We start from the raw sequence: 21987 nt of genomic DNA, 5'->3' as shown, positions 1-21987 counted from the left end.
TTCATTTTAGACCAAGTGAGCTAAAAAAGGTTTAGCAAATTTATGGAGTTGATAAAATAATCTGTTTCAAATACTCTAGAAATCTGTGGGATTTTTATAGGGAAGATAGATCCTTTTTTTGTTTTTAAAATCTGCCCAAAGTAGACAATATTTAGGTACTGTTCCTGCTACTCTTCAATGAACAGTGAAGGTTATAAGAATTATTTAACTGATAGCAGTTTTATTTGTGATCTTCTGCCTCACAGTGGCTTCTATTTTTATAGAAACTATGCAGATTTTACCATGTGGTTTCTTCTTGGTGTCATTTGTGCTGAGAACATTGTGTCTTGCCCCTTAAGGAAGGAATTTTTGATAAGGGAAATAAAATATTGGTCCTCTTTTCTGAAATATTTTTTTTTCCCCCCTAAATTGTAGTTTCATCTGTTGGGGATAATCTTGAAAGTGATTCTTTGAAGACCAGCCCAGAAAAAGGTAAAAGAATCCTGATAGCACATTTGTTAACTTTTCTTTTGGGAGAGTAGAGCTGGGAAAATGTGTTGTGACAGAGTATAGTAAATAACATCAACCACAATACATTGTTAACATTCTATCCTCTTACATAAGTGTAGTTGTGGGAGCAAAAGGGCAAAAGTAAACTCTGATCCTGTGTAGTTCTTGGCCCCATCACTCTTGAGAAGGAATGACATTGAAGATGGCAGTTCTTTTGCTTATCATCCCTCATGGGAAGCTCTTTGTTTGTTTCTTTGTTGACTTTTTTTTTTTACTTTTTTTTTTTCCCCACTTCTTCCCCTTCAAAAAGGGAAGGGGAAGGTTGATATTCAGATGTATCTGAAACAATGGCAAGATGAACTTCTTAAAAAAGAAAGCATCAAGGATTTGCCGAGAATGAATCAGGTAAACTGTCTGAGTCTTATTTAAGTGTATTTTGTCTTGAAAGTTTTCCCTTTAAGTCCTGTTACAGGACTTAAATCTAAAGGATTTGTAGGATCCCTTTAATTTCAAGTCTTCACATCAGTCATTAGACTATAGCTTTTTAAAACTGCTATACTGTATCAAGAGAGGGACTTTGAGACACACATAGGTTTCTCAGGGCTAGGCCATGCTGTCATTAAAGCAGCTGCATCAGGTGCCAGGCAGCAGCAGGCACTGGACTGAGAATACAACAGGTAGTGAAATGGTACAGTTGTATTGCTCTTCTCTGAACAGTGTCCTCTATATCTCTCCTCAGTCTCAGTTCATCCAGTTCTCTAAAACTCTCTACAATCTGTTCCATGGGGATCCCGAGGAGGAACTGTTGTATCAGACTATCGCAGCAGTGACCAGCCTCCTGTTGAAAATGGAAGAAGTTGGCAGAAGACTGCAGAGTCCCATATCACCTGTCAAAAGTCCAGTTAATGTTACAGAAATGGCTGCTGAAATGCCTGGAGAGAGGCAGGAGGAAAGGAGCTCTGAGCAGACTGAAAGCAGTAGAGCACAGAGTTTGGAAGGGAACCATGAATGGTCTTTTGCCTTTGAACAGATTCTGGCATCTTTATTAAATGAGCCAGCCTTTGTGAGATTTTTTGAAAAACCTCATGACATAAAAGCTAAAATAGGGAGTGCTAAGAATTTGCAACTTAAAGCAAGAATCAGAGTGTAATTTTCTTTACATTTGACTCTGAATTAATCATGTAAAGTGCTTACAAATGAAGCCTGTAACTGTGGAAATCAAGTCTGGTGTTGACATAGGGAATGAACTCTGAAGAATTAGCTTTAAGTATCAGATTATTGGTATGTAAAGTAAATAAAAATAGTTTGAAGCACAGTCACTTTCTTGCGTTCTAAGTTTCACTCAAAAAAAAGGGACTGAATATTAATTAATTAAGTTCTTTACTGTGTTATTAAAACATGCAGCATTGCTTAGAGATACTGGATGTGTACCTGTTACAAACCCATCTGAATGACTGTTGTTAGAGTAGGTGTTCTCAAGGTTCTTTTCTATTACTGTGATAAAAGGAATGACTTTTTCCCTTTTTCACTTTAAAGGAGTGTCAGCAGCTTGGAGGTTGTCTTCCACATTAATTAGTTATTTCCAAATTGCTTTTGGACTGGGGTCAAAGCAGGGTGAAGACTAAGCACAGAGGTTGTGGTAGCACAAGATCATGAGGTTAGAAAAGGAAGTTCTATGCTCACAATTCCTCTGCTTTGATGTTGTCCATGGGTCTGGACTCTAGCAGATTCCAGCCTCTCTTTCCCATTTTTATACCAAATCCTCCTACAAAGAAAAGGTGAAAAGGATGGAAGCTTATTTGGTCATCCAGGCAGCACAAGGATGCAGAAACTAATACTACTGATTGTTTAAAATAAAGGGGCAGTATCTAAATCTGTCTGACCACATGGTGGTTGTACTTTATCTGGCAAGAGGAGCCATTGTTGGCTTCTTAGGAGCATGTTGATGAAATGTAGGGTTTTGCTGGTGTTTGGAAAACTCAAGCACAGGCCATCTGCAGCTGAGTGTTGACTATTGAGCTGCTTAGAGACAGATTGCAGTTGCTTCTTTGCCTACCCTGAGTCCGTATCTCAACCCAGTAATTACTATTGATTTTCTATAGCACTCTGGATTATTGCTGCTGTAATATTTTCCATCTGTTGGGATTCAAGGCAACAAGAAGATCCCCTTGAATCTGACTTGAAATTTTTAGTATATAAATATGATACAGTAGAGATCCTGTGGAGGAAAGCTCTGCCAGTGTAAAAGACTCAAGACCTTGAATCTTTGGTAGCTGGTGCTAGAATGCATTTAGAGGAGGAGGATAAGAGCTTGTATTTTAACAACAATAGCAAAGTGCTGCAGAGCAGCATTACTTTTTCACTGTGCATGTTTTTTTAAAGAAGTAGAATAGAGATGGTATCTTTCTGAGGCTTTTCTTGCAATACTAGTGTGAATGAGGAATAAAAAGAATTTCTGACTTGTGTTACAGGCACTTGTGAAATGCTATCATTGCAGTTGGTGGTAAATTTATGAATTATGTCTTACACTCTCCTCAATACGCCCAGGTATTAATGTAAAATAAAGTTTTACTGAAGAAGCCCAAAAGTTCATATATCATGTATGTGGAGAATGAGGAAGCTTTTTTCAGAAGCCCACACGAAGTAATTTCATTTAATACAATATAGTGCTGATTTGTATTTTTATGTATAAAACATAAAAACTATTTTGTCCATTTATGTGGATATGAATAGGGACACACTGTATTACTTTTTAAAAATGTTTTCACAAAATTGTTTAGAAGTATGAAGCAGATGATAATGTCCAGGATGTACCCAGATAAGGTTTGATCAGTGAGTAATTCTGCAAATAGCCATGATGAAATTAATGGAGCCTCATGAGAAGAGATACAGCTGCCCATACCAAAACCTTTTGTAGGTTTATGAGAGGTACTGTTTATGTTAACAAGTAGTCAAAGCTCTGAACTATTTGCTAATCAAGGTAACAGAGAGATAAAAGTCTAAAAACTCAAGGACTTTTTTGATTGAGAGCCAAGATGTGAAGATCTAAGTGCAGAAGAAGGTGAGGGAACTTGCAAAGTACAACAACCTTCTGTTGCTACATGGTTGAAAAAAGGTGCTCAGTTTGTATGATACCGTTTTCTATAAGTGCCTATCCAAGAGACTGTAGACCCTTTGCCAGCTGTGTAGTAGCTCTTGTCAGATGTCATATCTATGTGTAAAGAGCATATAGATATCCAAATAGATTTAAGGTAAGTGGTTAGGACATGCAGGGGAACACTAACTTTTATTAACTGTATGGATTTTTTGTTCAATTTGTTTCTATTTTTTCCCAAAAAGGGTGTTGTCTTTAAATTGTTCCTGTAATACACCTGCAGGCTGATCCAGGAAGACTAGTCACAGTGACCAGGCATCCAGTCTCAGCAGGCTGGAGGGTGGAGCAAGGTCACTTCCAATAGGCTGCCAGCACTCAGGCAATGGCCCAGCCATTTGGAACCCTTCCCTTTGGAACCTCTTGATCATAAGCTGATTGTTTGGGGAGATGTAGATGTAGCAAGTGCCAGTGATTTCTGAGAAGTGTAGCTCAGAGGTATGTTTGCTGAGCTACTACCTCAGTGTACTGTAAGTTGAGCTCTGCTTGTGACAGAAGAACTCTGGAGTTAGTGTCTAGCTTCTTTCCTTCCCTTTCCTATTCCAGCTCCTTCTCTCCCTATTCCAGACAGGCTGTCCAACAAATAGGTGCAGGTTTAGCTGGGACTGGCAGAGCTGAAGCAACAGCAGCTCATTCCTTTCCTTCACTCCTGAAGAGTGATGCCTTGATTTCAAAGCCCTGCAGAGTCAGGGACAGAGATCCCTGTGTCGTGCTGCTTCTTAGCCAGATGAAGTTGGTGATACAGAGATGGTCCCAGCCTCCCATCACCATCTCAGGGTGCTGGGTGTGCACACGAACAGGAAGCAGCTTTGTTAAGTGAGTTCTGTTTTGTCACATCACTCACCTGTGTTACTTTTCTGTAAGTTTCCATTAAGTTTTCTGCCTTTATTTTCAGGTTCAGTCATAGGAAATAAACGAAGATGCATCATTCAGTACAAAACAGACAACTGTAGGTAGGCTGTAGATTGCTACAACTACTGATAATGTTTGTCCAGTTTGACAGTTGCAGTGCCTGCTGCAGTGTAACTTGGCAGCTGTGCCATGGTTACCCCGCAACACTGACAGTGGCTGTAGGGGACACTGCACAGTCCTTTCTCGTGGCTGGGCCAGTTTTGCTGTGTACTAAGATGTCTTTTGTCAGATGTAATTAGTGACCTGGGGACACAGCCAACAAAGCTGTGAAGCTCCTGGTTTTGCCATATGGAATGTGCTGCTCTGGTGCCTGACACTGCTCCCTGTGCTCTGGGTGATCAGTGGCAGCCCTGATCCTCACAAGGAACTGGCTGCTTGGCCTCTGTGGGCCCAGCTCAGGGCTTGGGCATGTGAGGGGAGGGAATAGCTCAATAAAAATACCAGCTCTTTCCACCATGGGGGACAACTGATGGTAATTAAACCAGTAACATTTTCCAGGACATGAAAGTGGCTGCTGCTATGTGATACAGAAAAATCACTTTCTGTTTCCATCCATTCCTAAAACAAACCACTTGTTCATCACTCTAATGGCTGAATAATTATGTAATTTTAGAAGAGTTTCCTACCATAGTGACTAAGAAATAGCTGTGTGTTGATTTTATCAAAAGTTTCTCATCCAATTGTACAAAACAAGGTTCTTGATTTTGATTACTGGTGTTATCTGGACTAAAACAGAAAGAAGTACTCTGATTTGTTTCCAGAAAAATAGGCTATTTTGTCTTTTTTGCTATAGCTTTGTCACTTTACCAAGACAGCAGCACATGTTTGTGTTGGCAGATTGGCTTTTATACAATGTGTTGTACACAGAGGTACTGTAAGATAGATGGGGTGTTAAAATATTGTTTCCCTTAAGAAAAAAACCCTTGTGTTTGAGGCACTGTTATTTACTGTGGAGGTTCCTTCAAGTGTGTTGGTCATGCTAAAGCCGCATTTAGTCAGTGCTTTGCAAAATAAGGAGCAATCCAAACCCCCTGCTGGGACAGCAGCCTCCCATAAGTGGAGGAAAAATGGAGACATGGATTTTGAAGCCTGAGCTGGCTTCAGTGATGAACTGTGAACACTGGCACTTGTGTTTTGCATCCAAATTCAAACAGTGTGCTGACCTTGAGGCCTTGTATTTCTTGTTTCTTGTATAAATTGCAATAGGAGCAATTTATACATTGCTCCTATTGCCTCTGGCACTAGTCACAGAAATCCCAGTCCTTTTCCTAAGCCCTGTTCCTTCAGCTGCTCATGCACATGGACCCAATGGCTGCTGCTCCTGTCCTGGAGAGTAGAGATGAGATCCTGATCCCCAACAGATCCACACCACCCAGGGAATAACGTGAGTACAATAGTGTGAAAGAGGTCCTACAAGTATTATTTTATTTCATCTTAATTTTTTTTTAAATACTATATACAATCTGTTTAAAGCTCGTCATAATACATGGGCTCCCATCCAGTGGAGCTGTGCAGGGACATAGATTCAAAACAAGAATAAAATCTTTACTGTTCATCTTCATAAGACACTTTTTCCCATTACAAAATAATTTTAAGAATAGTACCATTTATAAATGTATTTATATTCAACATCATATAAAATAAACCAAGACTTATACTCAATTCTAGACTTTTTATTTTTTTTTTTCTTGCATGGACTATATACAATATATACAGTAACTTCTCATTGTGTTTGTCAAATCAGCCTGATTATACCCACCAGGCATTAGCTTATATGTACAAATATACTAAAAGTGCAAGACTTTATTATTTAAAGCTGCCCGTGTTTTCAGACATCTGGAATTGTGTGGCTTATCTCTATTTATATATAGATATACATCTGCATACATATAAATGTATATTAAAAATGTGTATATCTATATATAGTTATATAGGTACTTGTGTAATAGAAAACCTCAGAACATTATGACTGATAGGTCAACACTGATACCGGAGGCTAGCCCTGCTGCTATCAGTTACATCCCTGCCCTCTGCTTATCACCAACAAATCACACTTAGGTTTTCTTGTAGGCAGCTGGGGGGGTTATGAACCAAACCCACCAGCAACCCCCAATTTGAAATGAGTCATAAAAACACAGGTCATAGCTAACACCGAGGTAAACAAATATAATTCAACCTGAACAAAGAGATTTTTTATCCATTTATTTTTTTGAGAGTGACAATGTAAGGCAAAACCCCCCTGGCCCTGATTCAGACTTGCCCTTGGCTGGAGGCAGACTGTGCAAAGACCAAGCAAGCCCCAGAAAGGGTCGGTGGGATTTTGTCCTTTGGAGTATGTTGAGAAAACAAGGCCCTGCTTGTGAGGCAGTGCCTGGGACAGTGCAGCCCCCATGCACCAGCAGCAAGGCCAGTGGCTGGGAGGGCTCTGAGAGTTTGGGGGAGACCATGATAAAGTGCATTTTTTTTGTCTCTGGTTTTAACAAGGCTGTTCTAATATATGAACATCCTCACTAAGCTGCTGTGCCCTTTGCTGGGAGCTGTGAGCAGGGGCTCTGCCCCCAGCCCTCTGTCCCTGCAGACCAGGGCTGCCATCAGCAAGGCTCTGCCCAGGGCACAGACCCATCTGGCACACCCCCCCCCAAACCCCTCCCCAACCCTATTTTTTTTGGACTCACTGTCAAAGCCACAGCAAAGCCAGAAAACTGCTCTGCCTCAGCTACTTCCCTACCAAGCTCTGTTAAAAAAATACAACTCTCTAGCCCCTGACCCCAAACACCACCACCTCTAAGATCCATTTGATTGCCACCTGCTGGGCGCTGTGGTGATGGGACACTGCAGACCAGCCATGGGGATGTGTTGGGGTGATGCAGGTTTAATGGGGAAGCCAGGGAAATCATGTTCTTTCCCTCCAGCCACACAGCTTGAGCTACACACTGCAATGCTGGAGCCCTAACACAGATATGTTTGCTTCCCTTCTAATATTATGTGCCAAGGCTATGGTGGAAAAAAATCCCACAACCAACTCCTAAAAATACAACTCCTTCCTTCTGCATCCTCATGAGCAACCCTTGCTGCCTTAGAATGGGGAGAGGGAGACCCTAAAACTAATAGTGCTTTAGAAACAGAAGTTTCCTACTCTGAAGGCTCTGTTCTTGCCCTTACTGCAGAACAAACATGCAGAGCAGGAAAGCCCCGGGTGTTATTATTTCAGCTCCAGATTGCCCCATAAAGGCAGGTGTTCCAAATCCCACTACCAGCAGTGAGGTGGCCCTGGCCCATGACTCTGTGGTAGTCATGATTTCTTGTCATGGTTTGAAATGGAGGGGCTGGCTCAGAATGTGTACAAGAGCAGCTTGTACAAGCAAGCCCAGCACCCAGGGGCTGTATGTGCTGTGTGGGTTGGGGCCCAGCCAGGGACTGTGCTGACAAGGCATGAGCCTTAATTTTGGACCCCAGGCTGCTGGGCATCTCATTGGCTCTATTCTGTGGCCAACTACATTCCCCAAAATGCTGCATGTGGCCAGCTCTGCCACCATTGATCCATCATGTCTGGTACCCCTGGGAGCTGAGCATTCAACATCCCAGTCAAAGCTAACCCGTGCAGCTGCTTTGCCCAAGGGAGGGCACCCAAGAATAGCCACAGGTTGGCACAGCTTTTGCTCACATATCCACTTCTAACCTGGCCAAAACACCAAAGCACCCTAGGGCCTTGCACCAGTCCCTGAAAGCTCCTGCCTGGTCCCAGCTCCAGTAGCCTGTCCTCCCACTGCGACTCCCCCATACAATGTGGCACAGCAAAAACCCATCCCCTTCCCCAGGAAGAACTGCTGGAAAAGAGTCCCTGGTGTTCCAGGGCTGGAGGAGCCCCACTGCACCCTTTTCTTGAAACACAGGGCTGCTTGCAGCTGCTTGTGCCAAAAGCTGCTCCACCAGTAACATCAGGAACACCAGCTGCTGCAGTGCTGTAAGGGGCCCAGAAAGTGGTTTGTAGAAGGAAAAGAAAGAAACAAAAAAAACCCCAAAAACACTGTTTAAGGGAAAAAAAAAAAAGGCAAAACCAAGCATGCTTTTCTTGATTTCAACAGATATTAGGAACTAAACATTAGGAACTAACTCCTCTCTAAACCTTGCTGTCTGCCAGCTGGAGCTTTACTGGTAGATGGACCTGGTCCTAACTAACCACTGCCTTGCGAAGTTTATAGTAATGGCCAAACCCATCTACATTTGGCATCTAAAAATGCCCAAAGTTAGTATTCAGCTACTAACACTTCAAATATGTACTTTTTAATTTTTCCTTTGGAAAGACACAAACAGTAGGGACACTTAACTATACACCCACTGACGAATAAACTTTTTCAATTCATAAATATAAACTTACCATTAAAAAGTGACAATTTACAAAAATACAATTTATTGCTGACCCTATGGGCTTGTAAAAATCATGTGTTTGATTATACATTTTGGGTTTGCCAAACTGAAACATGACCTAGCAAAACCACAAAGTTTGCTGTCATACGTTGTTCTATGCATGTTTGCTTGTTTTCATGTATAGAAACATATACAACTACCTCACTTGAAACAAACTAACAAAGAAAAAGATTCTTTTTCTGTAACCGAAAAATATCTGGCTACAGGGAGTAAAAAACATAAAAACATATAAATTTGTATGTTTTTATGTTTTGCTTGTTAACCAAAAGTAAAACATGACAAATATTGTACTAGCTGCGATGTGAGCTGGTATAACAACAGTAAGAAATTCAGGCAAAAGTGGTGTTATGTAGATTAGCAGCATTATCCAAACTCCTGGAAAAAAAAACCTGTGGGACTGAGGTATAGAAAAAGGAAAAAGAATTCACAATGGACCTACTACAGCAAAACGAGTTATGTACATGGTAATCCAATGGTGTCCTGCAGACTGGTACAGTCTATGTGCTCCAAATGCTGGGCTAAAATTCACAGTGACTTTCAGCATTGAAATCCTGAATGGAAAAGGTTTTTTTCCATTGCAAACTGAGCTTCATGATGGCCTGTTACCACACCCCCCTGCAGCAAGAAAGCCACCACTTCCAGTGGCACCACGGTGCCAAGCCAGGGCACACCCTGCTGCTGGAACAGCAACATGGAAAACCCAACAAACGAGGCTCTTGCAGCCATGCATCCCTGTCAGGGATCATCCCTCCAGCCATCATCTCCCCATGGAGCCCAACCTCTTCCTGTGCTGTGTTGTGCTGGCGTCCTGCTCTCCTGTATGTGCCTGGGCACAGCAGCCGCAGCCTTGTCTCCCAGAACCGACTTTCATGGCAGCTGCATCTCGGGCAGGTCAGGCAAGTTGCAGGGCTGGCCCTGTGTGTGGTGGCTCTGCTGCTGCGGATGGAGGAAGTAGCTCAAGGGATTCTGCTGTGGAGTGTGGGATGGCTGGAAAATGCGTTGTATCGGAGCCCCAGGCACCAGCTCAGGACCTTGCATCTGTTGGGAGACACAAATCTGAGCACAAATCTGCCCCATCACCCAGCTGTCCCTCTCGTGCAGCAGGGCTGATGCTGAGACTCGTGCCCAGGAGTGTGTGCACCAAGTCCTAAACTTGAGGGTATGAACTGTGCTCCTCAGAATGCTATTGCTGTCAGCACAACCAACAATGCCTGGAGAGCACAGAGGGGAATTGGGACTCATCTGTCCTAACAGGCTCATGGGGAGCCCAGCAAGAATAGAGACCTCCAAAAGCTGTATGTGAGATACAATCTGCAGGATGTGCAACTTTCATCTTTCATGGGAAAGACCTTCAGACACCCAAGGAAGAGATCCTAGAGCAACCATATATCCACCCATGACAGGTACCTCAAAGACCTGGACTTGCTATTTCACCTCCTGCTAAAGGCACTGTGTCATCAAATTCTGGTTTACTGTGGACCTGGAGCTATTTATCTGTTCCAGCATCATCATTCTGCTGTCCACACTGCTGGTAATCAGGACCACAAGGCAGCCCATGAGGACACATACCCGAAGCAGGGACAGTTCATGCCCACATTTGCTGACAACAGCAATTAATTTTCACTCTAAATCCAGTCCTGCTGTGTGGCTGCTTTTCAGCTATACCTACTCCTCTCACTTTCTTTTCTACTATCTTTGCCTGCTCCAATACCTGAAGGTAGAGGTGGTGCTGCTGAACTTGCTGCTGTGGCCACTGGTGCAGATGAACTGGTGTGCTGGCCTGGTGGGATGTGAAGCTGGAGTGTGGGATCATTAGAGACGGGGAGAAGATGGGTGGTGGGGCTGGAGGTCTGATGGTGCTGCAGGTGACTGGCTGCACCTGTGCTGGGGGAGGCAGGGTCTGCTGCTCTGCAACAAGCCTGCCACAAGGAGGAAAACCAGTCATGAGAACCCACACCAAAACCCACCCTCAGAATGGGCAGTGGGAGCCCAGCTGCTGCAGGAACCAGCCTGGAGCAGAGCTGGTGCAGGCCTTGCTGACAGGCAGCCCCTGATTCCCCTCTGCCCACAAAGCATGGACTAGAACTGCTGAAAAATAAGGTTTTTAAGGTTGTACATTTTCTTTTTGTCTTGGTCAAGCATTTGATACTTTGCAAAAGCCAGAAATTTTTTTTTTTTTTTCAACACACTTTATTTATAAAGTTCTTTGTAATTAAAAAATATTCTCATTTTTTTCCTAACTGGCTGAAATTTTGTTTCATTTCAGACTGAGACTGTTTGTTTGTGTGACCAGGTTCAAGTTTTTCCATGTCTTTTTCAGCACCTTAAAGTGTCCTGCTAAGACACTGCAGAAAAATAAAGGCAAGCAGAGACTCACTTTCCTTGCTGCCTGCTGGCGCTGCTCTGCAATGGCTGACAATTGCTGTTGGCTGTGGGCATCATGGCTTGGATGGACTGATCCAACAGCATCCTGTGGTGGAAGGAACAAAGAGGTTGGTCAGGGAAGGGAGAGGGCCAAGGTCCTGTCAGTCTCTAGAAACAACTCCTTGAAAATCCTCCATGAAAGCAGGTAAACAACTACCTTCTAAACAAGGTAATGAAATAGGATGCTTCTTATCACGTCACATTTCTCCTGTGAATACATGCTGAGAAGATTGGGATTGTTGAGACTGGAGAAGAGAACGCTCCAGGGACAATTTATAGTACTTTCCAGTACCTAAAGGGGCTAAAAGAGAGCAGGAGAGGGACTTTTGACAAGGGCATGGAACAATGGGACAAGGCAGAATGACTTTAAACTGACAGAGGGCAGGGTTAATCTATAGAAATAGGGAGAGAAGAGGATTTAAGGCCTCTGATAATACAGCATGATGTGCATAGCACCCTGACTGCCTGCACACTAGGCTCACCTCTGCAGAGGGAGCATCCTTACGCTGGCTGTGGCATCCCAAGCCCATTGCCCTGAGCCCAGCCACACCTTCCCTCCTTGCTGCCCAAGTACTGCTGTTTTCTGTCACTGCTCCTGGGATGGTCCCAGCAGGGCTATGGGTACCTGAGGCTCCTGTCCTGGCTGTAGTCAGCTGGTGGTTGCCTCTCACTGCTGTCAGTTGGCACCTGTGCAGCCACAGTGATAGGGTGTGTTTGGGAGAACACCATGGGGTTGTTGTAGAAGGGCACTGAAATGCTTGCCTGCCCTGGCACACATAATTGCTGGCCTTGGCTTCCTCTTATTGGATGCTGCTGCTTCTGCTGCTGTACCTGAAATGAAGACATAGGTACTCACGTAAATTTTAAACCTCCCTAGTGGAAGGACAAAATAACCACTTACAGTGGGCAGATGGGAAAAGGAGAAGGAACAATAGGATATTGCTCCTGAACACAGCAGTAGGAACAGGTATCTATTCAAGACCATCATATCATATCATATCTATTCAATCCATCAGCATTTATAGTGCCTGCAGGGCAGGTGTTGGCATCCCCAGATAGTCTTTTGAGAAATTAGACTACAAGGATAAGGGCACAAAAGGCTTGAGGAGGAGGAGAACAGCTTAAGAGGGGAAGTGCAAATCTGAAGTATCCAAGGAAAGCATATGTAATTAAAGCAGCAGTTTTGGTCTTTTTTGGTTTTGAACACATCTTTCCTATTTTAATAGTGGATTTTGATCTAGTGATGACAAAATTGTTTTTTCAAAGCTTCCTTCCAAGACTCCTCAGGTAGAACAAAATTAATCTTTTAAAATGATACTTACTCCTGTGTTATGAAACCACAGCTCTCACTGACTATGCATGAACACCATGTTGATGAGAGCTCAGACCTCCCACTGACTTCCTCCCCAGTCACCAGGAGGGCTCCAGCAGTCTTTGGGCTTTAAATGCTTTTTGGCTTCCTGGTTTTTATTTTTACAGTTGAGTGACATTGTTCACAACTGACTCCTGACTCAAATTCCTCAATGCCAGCTATGCAGTAAAACCAACACAGAGAAAATGTATGGGACCATGGGGAGGAATGACATGGCAGGCAAGTTTTTAGAAGCTGGGAAAGGGGATAATGACAATGAAGCAGCCAGTGACCTGGGGGACTGTGCCACAGGGGTCCCTGAGGAATGGGTGCGGTGACAGCAGGTGGGTGCTGCAGTAGTGCTTTGTCCCCATGAGGACTGGCTGCTGTGACTTCTTGGCTGTGGTCTGCCTGGGCGTCCCCTGCGGCGGCGGCCTCCGGGGGCTCGGCTGCTGCACAGTGTTTAAGATGACAGGGATCGGCTGCTGCATCAGCATCTTTAAGTAAAAGAAGCACAGGAGTTGTTGGTAGTACTGCCTGGCAGAAATAACACTACAGCAGCAGCAGTATCTCTAAACCCAGGGGCAAAATGAACCAAGTAACAGAAAATCAAATGTTAACTTGTGTCAAATATTTATTTGGAGCCAGGGCTGTTCGAGCTCCATTGTGCCTGCTGTGTTTTGCAGGAGTGACAGAGGGGATCCAGCAGCACTAATCAGACACAGAACCACCAAACTTTTGTGCATGGGAGACTTTGGATTAATTTGGGATTGCTTTTTTCTAAATCACCAAAATTACTGATTAATTACCCAGACAGATATTGACCTCACCTCTCGGGAAACACCACTTCCACATCTGAAACCAAGTTACCGATTTGTCAAGAGTTCAGTCCCCAATGCTTTTGCCACAGACAATTTTGTTACTGTTCCGTGTGCTCAAAGGAAAAGCAAATGGCTGGTGAGTTTGGGAGCACCAGGAGCAGCAGGTACCTGCAGGTTTGAGTCCTGCACGAGCTGGAGCTGCTCCTTGATGACATGGAGCTCCTCTTGCTGCGTCTTGATGTCAGCTTGCAGTATGCGAGTCCTTTCCTCCAGCTGCTCTTTCAGCTGGTGCATCATCCCCAGTTGGGTGGGGAAGTGGTACACTGGCTGCAAAGAACAGAGAAAGAGGACCATGGGGTAGGACCAATCCTGTTACTCACATCCATAGCAATGCTTGATTCAGAAAAATGACTGCTTTTCAGCTTTTGCCATAAAAAATACAATGCTGACAAAAAATAGCAATTGCATATTTAACCAAAATGCCACTGTAGTTTCAGAGCAGCACCACATCTGGCTCACACACAGTGCCTCCCTCCAGGTGTTTTCTTTATAATTTCTGCATAGATGAAGTGTCTATACATGGGACTCTCCTGTCCCCCAGGATAACCTTCTGGTTAGAGCCCACTAATATTTTGCGGCAGACACTGCATCCAAACCCTTGCCACACCTCCTGGCTGAGCTTCCAGTTCTGCTGCTAATATTTGGCAGGTGCCAAGCCCAAGTTAGGCTGAAATCTCACCTGGGGATCCATCCTTTGCACCCACATTGGCCATTTTCAATCGCTGTTTTATAGTCTGAACATTTACTGCACAGACATCAAAGCCCTGTAAGGACAGACCTTGTCGTTACGGTTTTGTGGCTCCTTTTTCTTGGGGTTTTTGTTTTGGTTTGCTAGAGATCCAGGGAGAAGCCTTCAGCAGCCCACAACACTTTTGACAAGTGTAAACCTTCTCCTATGCTATTTCTTTGAGTGTCCTACCTGCTCTCTCTGCTTCCTGAAATAAGTGGTTGCAATAAGGTTGTTGCAGGTAAATCTCAGCAACAGAAAGGGCACATAAACCTTGTCCCCACTCTGGGATGAGCCAGCAAGGACATGAGGGCAGTGAACCAAAGCCACCTAGGCTGCCCTGCTGACAGGACAACACCAATGCACTTAACAAAAATAAACTACATACCATCAGAGGGTTCTGGGAGGGCCCTGCCAGCTGAGCCACAGGGTGCTGACAGAGGCGTTCACCAGGAGCTTGAGGAATGGCTATGGCCTAGGAATGAAAACTTTGCTTTATTGTAGGTCCATAGCACCTCTAGTGCAGAGCTGGTGCTTTACCAGCTGTACCAGGAATCAACAAGTGCAGGGAATTGGACAACTGAGATTGGAGATCTGAGGATAAGTCTGAAGGGAGAATTTAGGCTCCTGAATGGCCCTGATAATTTCAAGTCCTTGGTGTCAGCATTCATTTTGGTTAAAGGCTATCTTATGTATACAAATCCCAAGAAAAGAGGGTTGGTGGTGTGAAAAGGCATTTGGCCTGGAGGAGCAAACTGAATCCTGAAAAAAAGCAGCAGAGGAGCCCCTAGCATCTCTCCACTGGCTCTGCTAGCCAGTGGCACTCCCCAGGAAGTTCCAGCACACTCAGTCTGAGATTCAGCATCTCTGAGGGTGAGGTCAATGCTTGTTTTGCTCATTTCACTACAGCCTCAGAAAGGCTCTTGCTCCTCAGGACCACTGACCTGAGTGCTCCTGACCGTTGCCAGCCGCAGGGCTGTCTTCTCCCCTGAAGCCCCCGGCACTGACGGCCGGGTGGGAGTGCTGGTGTCTGTGCGCCGCAAGGATGATGTGGCTGCAAAAGAGACATTCACTGTGGTACAGCAGACCTGTACCTGGGTACCCTGGCTAAGCCTGAAATCCACATATGCAGATGGGCAGTACCCAAATAGTGCCAAAGTGGGTCCTCAAACTACCCCTCTACAGGCAGTTTGGCTCTCTGCCCCTCTATGGTGTCCCTCTGGCTCCCCACCTGACTTGCCTGCGTCCCTCCTGATGCTAACCCCCTATTCAGCCTTCCCTCCATGGCTGTATCCAGATGAGATCCCCACTCTCCCCACGGCAAGTATCTCAAGAAAAGTCCCCTGAGTTTCCTACCCATGGACCCACACAGGGCACAGCAGTCATCTTGTTGCCTCCCCCAGGGCAAGAAGGGCACTGATGGGAGATGGGATGAAGCTGCCAGCAAGGCAGGCATCCTTCTGTGCTCCTTCTGCAGGGATTTCACAAGAGAGATGTCATAATAAAATTGTATTATCCCAACATAAAACTTTTGTCAGTGAGGTTGACTCAATCAAGCTAGCAAGTCACCTCTTGTCCTCAGAACCACAGCAAGCAGTCACAACCCTCAGCTGGTGACAAGCCAGGGGAAATCTGCTCTCAAACAGGTGGTGGAAGGGAGGAAGCATCAGGTGGCCATGGCTCTGTTGCTGCTGTGTGACTTGTCATGACATGGTATGTAGGTCCCAGTGCTGAGCATTCCTCTCCCACCCTGACTTGGTCACTTCCGGCCAAACACCAGTATTTTAGAGGCTGCTCTGCCCTCCAGCCCACTGCCTGTACCCAAGCTGGGCTGCCCCAGCACCTACAGGTGGAGTTGGAGAGGGTGGTATGCGAGGAGTGCTGGGAGCTGTGTGATGACAGCGACACTCCCTCTCGGCTGGCATCCTGGCTGCTGCCGCACTGCCCCACGTCCAGGTAGCTGCTGTGGCTCTGAGAGGAGCAAAGCACAAGTGGTGAGATTGTCAGCAGACGGGAATGGCCCTGGAAGGGACCTCCACCTCTTTGAGCCCTTGTTTGTAGACAAACCCAGCAGGTTTGCAGCACCACACCACCAAACCCTGTTCACTCCATCCCTCTGTGTTCAACCGAAAGCCGTCTGGCACACAGGACCCGCATACTCATGCCCTGGGCACCCATCTGATTGCAGTGAGCAGCAGTGAAGGATTTCTCCTCCATGTGGATTGCTGCCCATGGCCTGCACTCTGGTGTGCCAATGTCCTTCTCCCCTCACAGAGCTGTGGGCAACAGGTTTTGTAGTCAGCCTCTTTCTGCCTGATATCTTCAGGGATGTCACAGCTGGTTGGCTGTGGTGCACTGGGGAGTGGTGGCAGGGGGAATGAATGAAGGTGGCAGGAGGTGCTACCCGGGGAATAGTTTTATCCATCAAAGAGATGGAGAGAGATGACTGGACAGGGAGCAGTGCCATGGAGACATCACCGAGAGCCCCAAGAGGATCTAGCAAATGTCTCCTGAGGAGGACAAATGCTGGGAAGTGCTGAGAGCTTCAATTCCACTCACTGCTCCCTGGGGAGCAGTGGCTCCAGCAGCCTGTTCTGGGAAGGACCTGGGCAGCAGAGGGGAACAGCCTGGGCTCCCATAAAAATAACGTCTGAAAGGCAATGAGACTGATGGAATGACAACTATACCACAACACACTTGAAATTACTTTGATTGCTGATCTTATTTGTAAACTACCAAGCTTACAGAAGAGAAACTTAAAAGTAGTCAAAATTACGCTGTTACTTGGGCTGATGTGTGGTGATGCCAGACTGACTCAAGCCATGGAAGTTACTGCTCATGGAAGTTATAGGTCACAATCCTACACTTGATGTGATCCAGTAACTGAGCTGTAATCTATGTGTTTTCCCTTGCCTTCCCATCTTCATCTGAGTATCAGTGATGAGCTGGCACAAGCAAAACAGGTACCCTGTGGTGCTGCCCTAATCTTGGATCCTCTGTGCCTTACTAGGGGTGACAGGTACAGCAATCTGGCCTCTGGCTCCAGCTCTACTTCTCTGCTTCTGAGCTGAGGTGGTTTAACCTGTCATTTGCATCATGGTCTCAGAAAGATTACAGGGACCTGAACAGAGTAATGCAACTGCTGAATTTACAGTTATTGCAGAATCAGAGAATACTTGGTGTTAAAGATCATCTAGTTCCAAACCCCCAGCCACGGGCAGGGGGACATCTTCCACTAGATCAGGCAGTTCAAAGCTCATCCAGCCTGTCCTGAACCAACATGGACAATTTGGAGCCATGCACAGGAAAGCTTCTTAGGGCCTGCCTAAGTCATGACCCAGCTGAAGGCTTGGAATGAGATGGGAGTAAAGAAAATGGAGAAGAAAGAACAGATATTTCCCTAAGATTGGTAAGCTATACTCAGTTTAGTTTAAACATCTCATTCAACTGTGAAGGAACACAGTACCTTTAGAGAAGAGGATGCCAGTTCAATCGATGACTCCTCAAGGCCAAGATCTCGCCTTCTCTCAGCCCGAACTTCTGCATAACTAAAAAAACCCAAAACAAAAACCAATCAAACAAACAAAAACAAAAAAGTAAAAAACTAAAAAACCCTAACAACAACAATAAAACAAAAACCAAACCAAACAAACAAACAAAAAATAAAGATTCTACAGTTTCTGTTCAGGTAAACTGCCAAGTGTACACTCATTTTCTAACCTTGAACAAGAATCCTTGTTTTTGCATGGTAGTTCAGTGATCCCTATGCCAGTGCCTTGGGCAGGACGAGGTCAGGTCCCTCCTTCTAAGGGTGCACAGAACTGTGCATGCATCAGAGTTAAGCTCCAGTGGAAACTCCAAATACCAACAAGCAGCTACACATGTGCAATGTGAAGTGTCAGAACCCCTGTAAGGTACCTCTGAAAGTGTATATTTTCTTTCCTTACTTTTTTTCCTCTGAAATAATGAAATATTTCCAGTATCAAATGCCACGTGATTCACCACTAGGATAAATTGGAGAGGATGTTTCAAAGACTCTCTGAGTGCTCATGGGTCATGGGTACTGAGCGGTGCCAGGCTTTAGGGTGATGAAATATTGAGCTGCAACCTTTGTGGGAGGCAAGAGAAGTTGCTGAACCAACCTCACTTATATCATCGTGGCAATGAATTTTCCAGAAACAACATTTTAACTTGTGTGCTTCAGTAACATATTTTAAGCCTTAACTATCTGAGACAGAATTGAACAAATTCTATTTAGGACTACATCATTAGGTCTAAGAAGCACTGGAAGCATAAAGAAGAAAATTCATGCACAATAGATTCAGTCCTTAAAATGAAGCTGAATTCCCTGAAGGACGGCAGAACCAAGACAACTGAGAAGCAATCTGTCTGTGTAACATTTGCTTATGTTAGCACTTCATATGTCATTTATACCACAAATCATAGAATCAGAATCAATAGAATTTGGCTTGAAAAGGACCTTAAAAATTATCTGGTTCCAAGCCCTCTACTGTGGGCAGAACACCTTCCACTAGACCAGGTTGTTCAGGGCCCCAGCCAACCTGGCCTTGAATACTTCCAGGGATGGGGCAGCCAAGCTTTTCTAGGCTTCCAGTGCCTCACCACCCTCACAGGGAAGAATTTCTACCTAATCTAAACCTATCCCTGACAGTTTATCCATTCCCCCTTGTTCTACAGCTCCATAATTCCTTCTCCAGCTCTCCTGGAGTTTCCTTAGGCACTGGAAGAGGCTCTAAGGTCTCTCTAGAGTCTTCTCCAGGCTGAATAACTCCAGCTGTCTCTTCCTGTCTTCACAGGAGAGGTGCTCCAGCCCTCTGAGCATCTTCATGGCCCTCCTCTGGCTTACTCCAACAGACCCATATATTTGACATTTATTAGTGTTTACTCTTCCAGATGTTTGACAGAAAAAGAGGGGGACCAGAAAAAAATTGGTTCCTGACAGAAAAATATACATAGTGAGCAATAAATTTACTCAAATTAACAGAGCAAACCAGTGCATTGCTATTTTTTCAAGCCCTTCAGAAAATACAATCTTACTCTTCATATAGTCTTATTTGAGATGGCTGTGGTAATCCATCAGATTCCCCTCCAGAAGGTGCATTCACACACATTAACTGCCTTTCAGCACGGGCTGCAACTCAGCACAAGCAGCTTTCCCACTAGAGGGGGATCCAGGGCTTGATTTGGGTGAGGAATAAGGCCACTAAGCCAGCAGCTAACTTCAAGTCATAAATATTTAAAGCTCTGATCAAAAGGTTTTGTAGGAGTTATATGATCTCATTCATGCCCAGAAAGATGTCTGATTTCCAACAGCTTTAATTCTTTCTATAGCTATGTCATCACTAGGGACAAAAGGGGAATGTAACACACTAATAGATTTGGCCAAAGGTGGCTTTCAGGCTTTTGGCTAAGTTGCCAAAAAAAAAAAAAAAAAAAAAAAAAAAAGTAGATAAGTAAATAAGCCACATATTCCCTATCAGAATAGTTTAATGGAATTATATATCATTTTAGTGCGTCAGTAGGCACAGCAAGTATTTGGTTAACATGAAACAAAACTAGAAAAAGCAATGCCTGGACACTGAGACATAACATAGACTTTGAAGAGTTTGGTTCTTGTTCCTACCTAACTACCAGATGAGTGCAAACAATGAACTCAGGCTTGGAGTTCCACTGGTGGTAGGTGATGTAGTAGTGTGTCTGCAGCCATATCCACTGCTGCCCTTTGGTCAGGAACCGATAGTAACAGGACTTTCCTTTTCCAAACTGCATCACTGTTTAACAAAAAGAGAAAGCAATTTATAGCAAACAGGGATTTTATGGTGCAAAGGTCATTAGAAAAACCATTCAATCCCACACCCTCTCCCAGACTGGGGCAGTGCTAAAATGGTTTTTGAGCTTTATAAACAAGACAGATGATACACAACCATGCACTCAGCTCTTGTTTGGGGTCATTCCTGCTGTCAGGAGTGCCCTTAGCTATTTTGAGATTTCTCTTATAACTGGTATAACTATATAACTAGCTACATTCTGGGCTCCCTGAAATAAGCATAAATAACATTAATTAAACAAATTATTTATTTTTCATAAGAACATCTCATCATCATAAGAATTCTCATTTCATGAGAATGCATTTCAAAGACTGAAGATGTGAATTAAGAATCCTAATAATGGCACAAAACAAGATAGTAGAGTTTTTACTTAAAGTTTTCTTCCAAGACCTGGCCTACTCCAACCTGGTATGTGTTATCAGGCTATGACCAGAAAAATCTCAGGTAGTGTAGCACAACTGGAAAATGAGGGGAACTATGTTAAATAACTACACTAATTGTTCCAGACTGCTGTGAGTACAAAATGAAACATGCTCACTTAAAACAAGTACCCACAATTAATGCAATATAGAATACAAATGTGGTTTAAACAAACCCATTTCACTTGACAGTAGGCAAGATGTCTGCCCAAAGTGTCAATGTGACAAACAGGAACTTAGCAAACCACACTAACCCAGGTGGTTTTTTACTCACCTGCACACTTCTATTTTGTTAAAATATCAGGACTGACTTCTTTAGCGATCCCATTAACAGTGATGGGCTTCAGATGAATGTGCTGGTTTTGCATTAATTGATATTTGATGAGGCGGGAAGAAGCTACCCACAGAAATGATTTTTCTGAGAGAAACTGCTAAGAGCTTACTCTGTGCCTGGCAAAAACCAATAGCTGGCTAGTTCTGAGAATTGATAACTTAATAACCCATTAAAAAGCTAGACCCGCCTCTGTGTGATGTGAAATTCACATTTTAAAAATGGGCAATCTCTCTCTTGCTTCCGGCTTTGAAGCGGTAACTGGGCGCCAGTCGGGCCGGCCCCGCTCCGCTGAGGCCCTCGGGGCCTGGCGGGGCCGAGCCGCACTCCGGTGCTAGCCGGGTGGAGAACGGGAGGCTGCGGGGCCCCGGCCGGGGCTGGGCCGGGCCGGGGCTGCTAACATCTTGCTGACACTAAGCCCTGCCCCACTGCTGGCCCGCACAGAGCCGGGATCCGCCGGGCCCCGGGAGCGGCTCCGGGCCGGGCCAGACCCCCTCCGCCGCGTGGCTGCCGGGCAGGGGCAGGGGAAGCCATCGGCCCACAGCTGGAATTGAAGGAAGCAGGGGCCTGCTACCGTTCTGGCCGGGCCCCCTGAGATCCTGGCACAGCCTTCAGCGTGACCTGAAATCCCTCACTGTGACTGCTTCAGCTACCGCCCGGCAGAAACCATCGTGACCATCTGCAGGCCTGGGCGAGATATTAACTCTTCCACTGCACAGATGAAACTTGCAAAACACTGATCCTCGTTCAAGTGAGAGAAAAAGACAGTGTGAAGACATGTAGAAACTAAGGTCAATAAAGAAAGAGTCAAATCTCAGATGGGAGGAGAATGAGGAGATTCCTTAGTCTTAGGCTGGAATTCTTTTGGTAAGGCCATGGATATGGACTATGGTACACTAGAATATCCCTTTTAAATCATGAAAAAGTTTGGGGGGATGGAGTGTTCAAACTAGACCTGAGCAGAGGCATCTATAATGAAGCAAAGCAGATGTTTAAGTAGCTGTGATCCCATGAGAAGCTTGAAC

General features: G+C 44.7%; 2 protein-coding genes across 15 annotated transcripts in view; one reads left to right on the top strand and one right to left on the bottom strand.

Moving 5' to 3' along the window:
* TBC1D8B (TBC1 domain family member 8B) overlaps positions 1 to 1804 on the top strand; it is a 31357-nt gene extending 29553 nt beyond the window's left edge. For both annotated transcript variants that reach the window (XM_086850587.1, XM_023926890.2), the window contains exons 19-21: positions 415 to 471; positions 800 to 894; positions 1229 to 1804. In XM_086850587.1, the coding sequence (XP_086706713.1) occupies positions 415 to 471; positions 800 to 894; positions 1229 to 1639 (563 nt within the window). In that variant the 3' untranslated portion in view covers positions 1640 to 1804. The remainder of the gene's footprint in view (positions 1 to 414; positions 472 to 799; positions 895 to 1228) is intronic.
* A 4147-nt stretch (positions 1805 to 5951) lies between these two features.
* The window catches only part of PASD1 (PAS domain containing repressor 1), a 57842-nt gene continuing 41806 nt past the window's right edge, over positions 5952 to 21987 (bottom strand). For 6 of the 13 annotated variants that reach the window (XM_086850588.1, XM_086850591.1, XM_086850595.1 and 3 more), the window contains 11 exons: positions 20008 to 20155; positions 17830 to 17911; positions 16211 to 16334; positions 15308 to 15417; positions 14752 to 14838; positions 13745 to 13903; positions 13049 to 13252; positions 12030 to 12235; positions 11358 to 11450; positions 10692 to 10899; positions 5952 to 10018 (listed from right to left, as the gene is read on the bottom strand). In XM_086850588.1, coding sequence (XP_086706714.1) covers positions 9848 to 10018; positions 10692 to 10899; positions 11358 to 11450; positions 12030 to 12235; positions 13049 to 13252; positions 13745 to 13903; positions 14752 to 14838; positions 15308 to 15417; positions 16211 to 16334; positions 17830 to 17911; positions 20008 to 20155 — 1592 coding nt within the window. In that variant the 3' untranslated portion in view covers positions 5952 to 9847. The remainder of the gene's footprint in view (positions 10019 to 10691; positions 10900 to 11357; positions 11451 to 12029; positions 12236 to 13048; positions 13253 to 13744; positions 13904 to 14751; positions 14839 to 15307; positions 15418 to 16210; positions 16335 to 17829; positions 17912 to 20007; positions 20156 to 21987) is intronic. The other 7 variants (XM_086850592.1, XM_086850594.1, XM_086850593.1 and 4 more) reach the window with 3 other exon arrangements.

The sequence above is a fragment of the Cyanistes caeruleus genome, chromosome 14, assembly GCF_971803275.1.
Source record: "Cyanistes caeruleus chromosome 14, bCyaCae1.hap1.1, whole genome shotgun sequence".
In the NCBI taxonomy this organism is placed as follows: domain Eukaryota; kingdom Metazoa; phylum Chordata; class Aves; order Passeriformes; family Paridae; genus Cyanistes; species Cyanistes caeruleus.
Note: the sequence above shows the minus strand (reverse complement) of the source record. Positions and strands in the feature narration are given on the sequence as shown.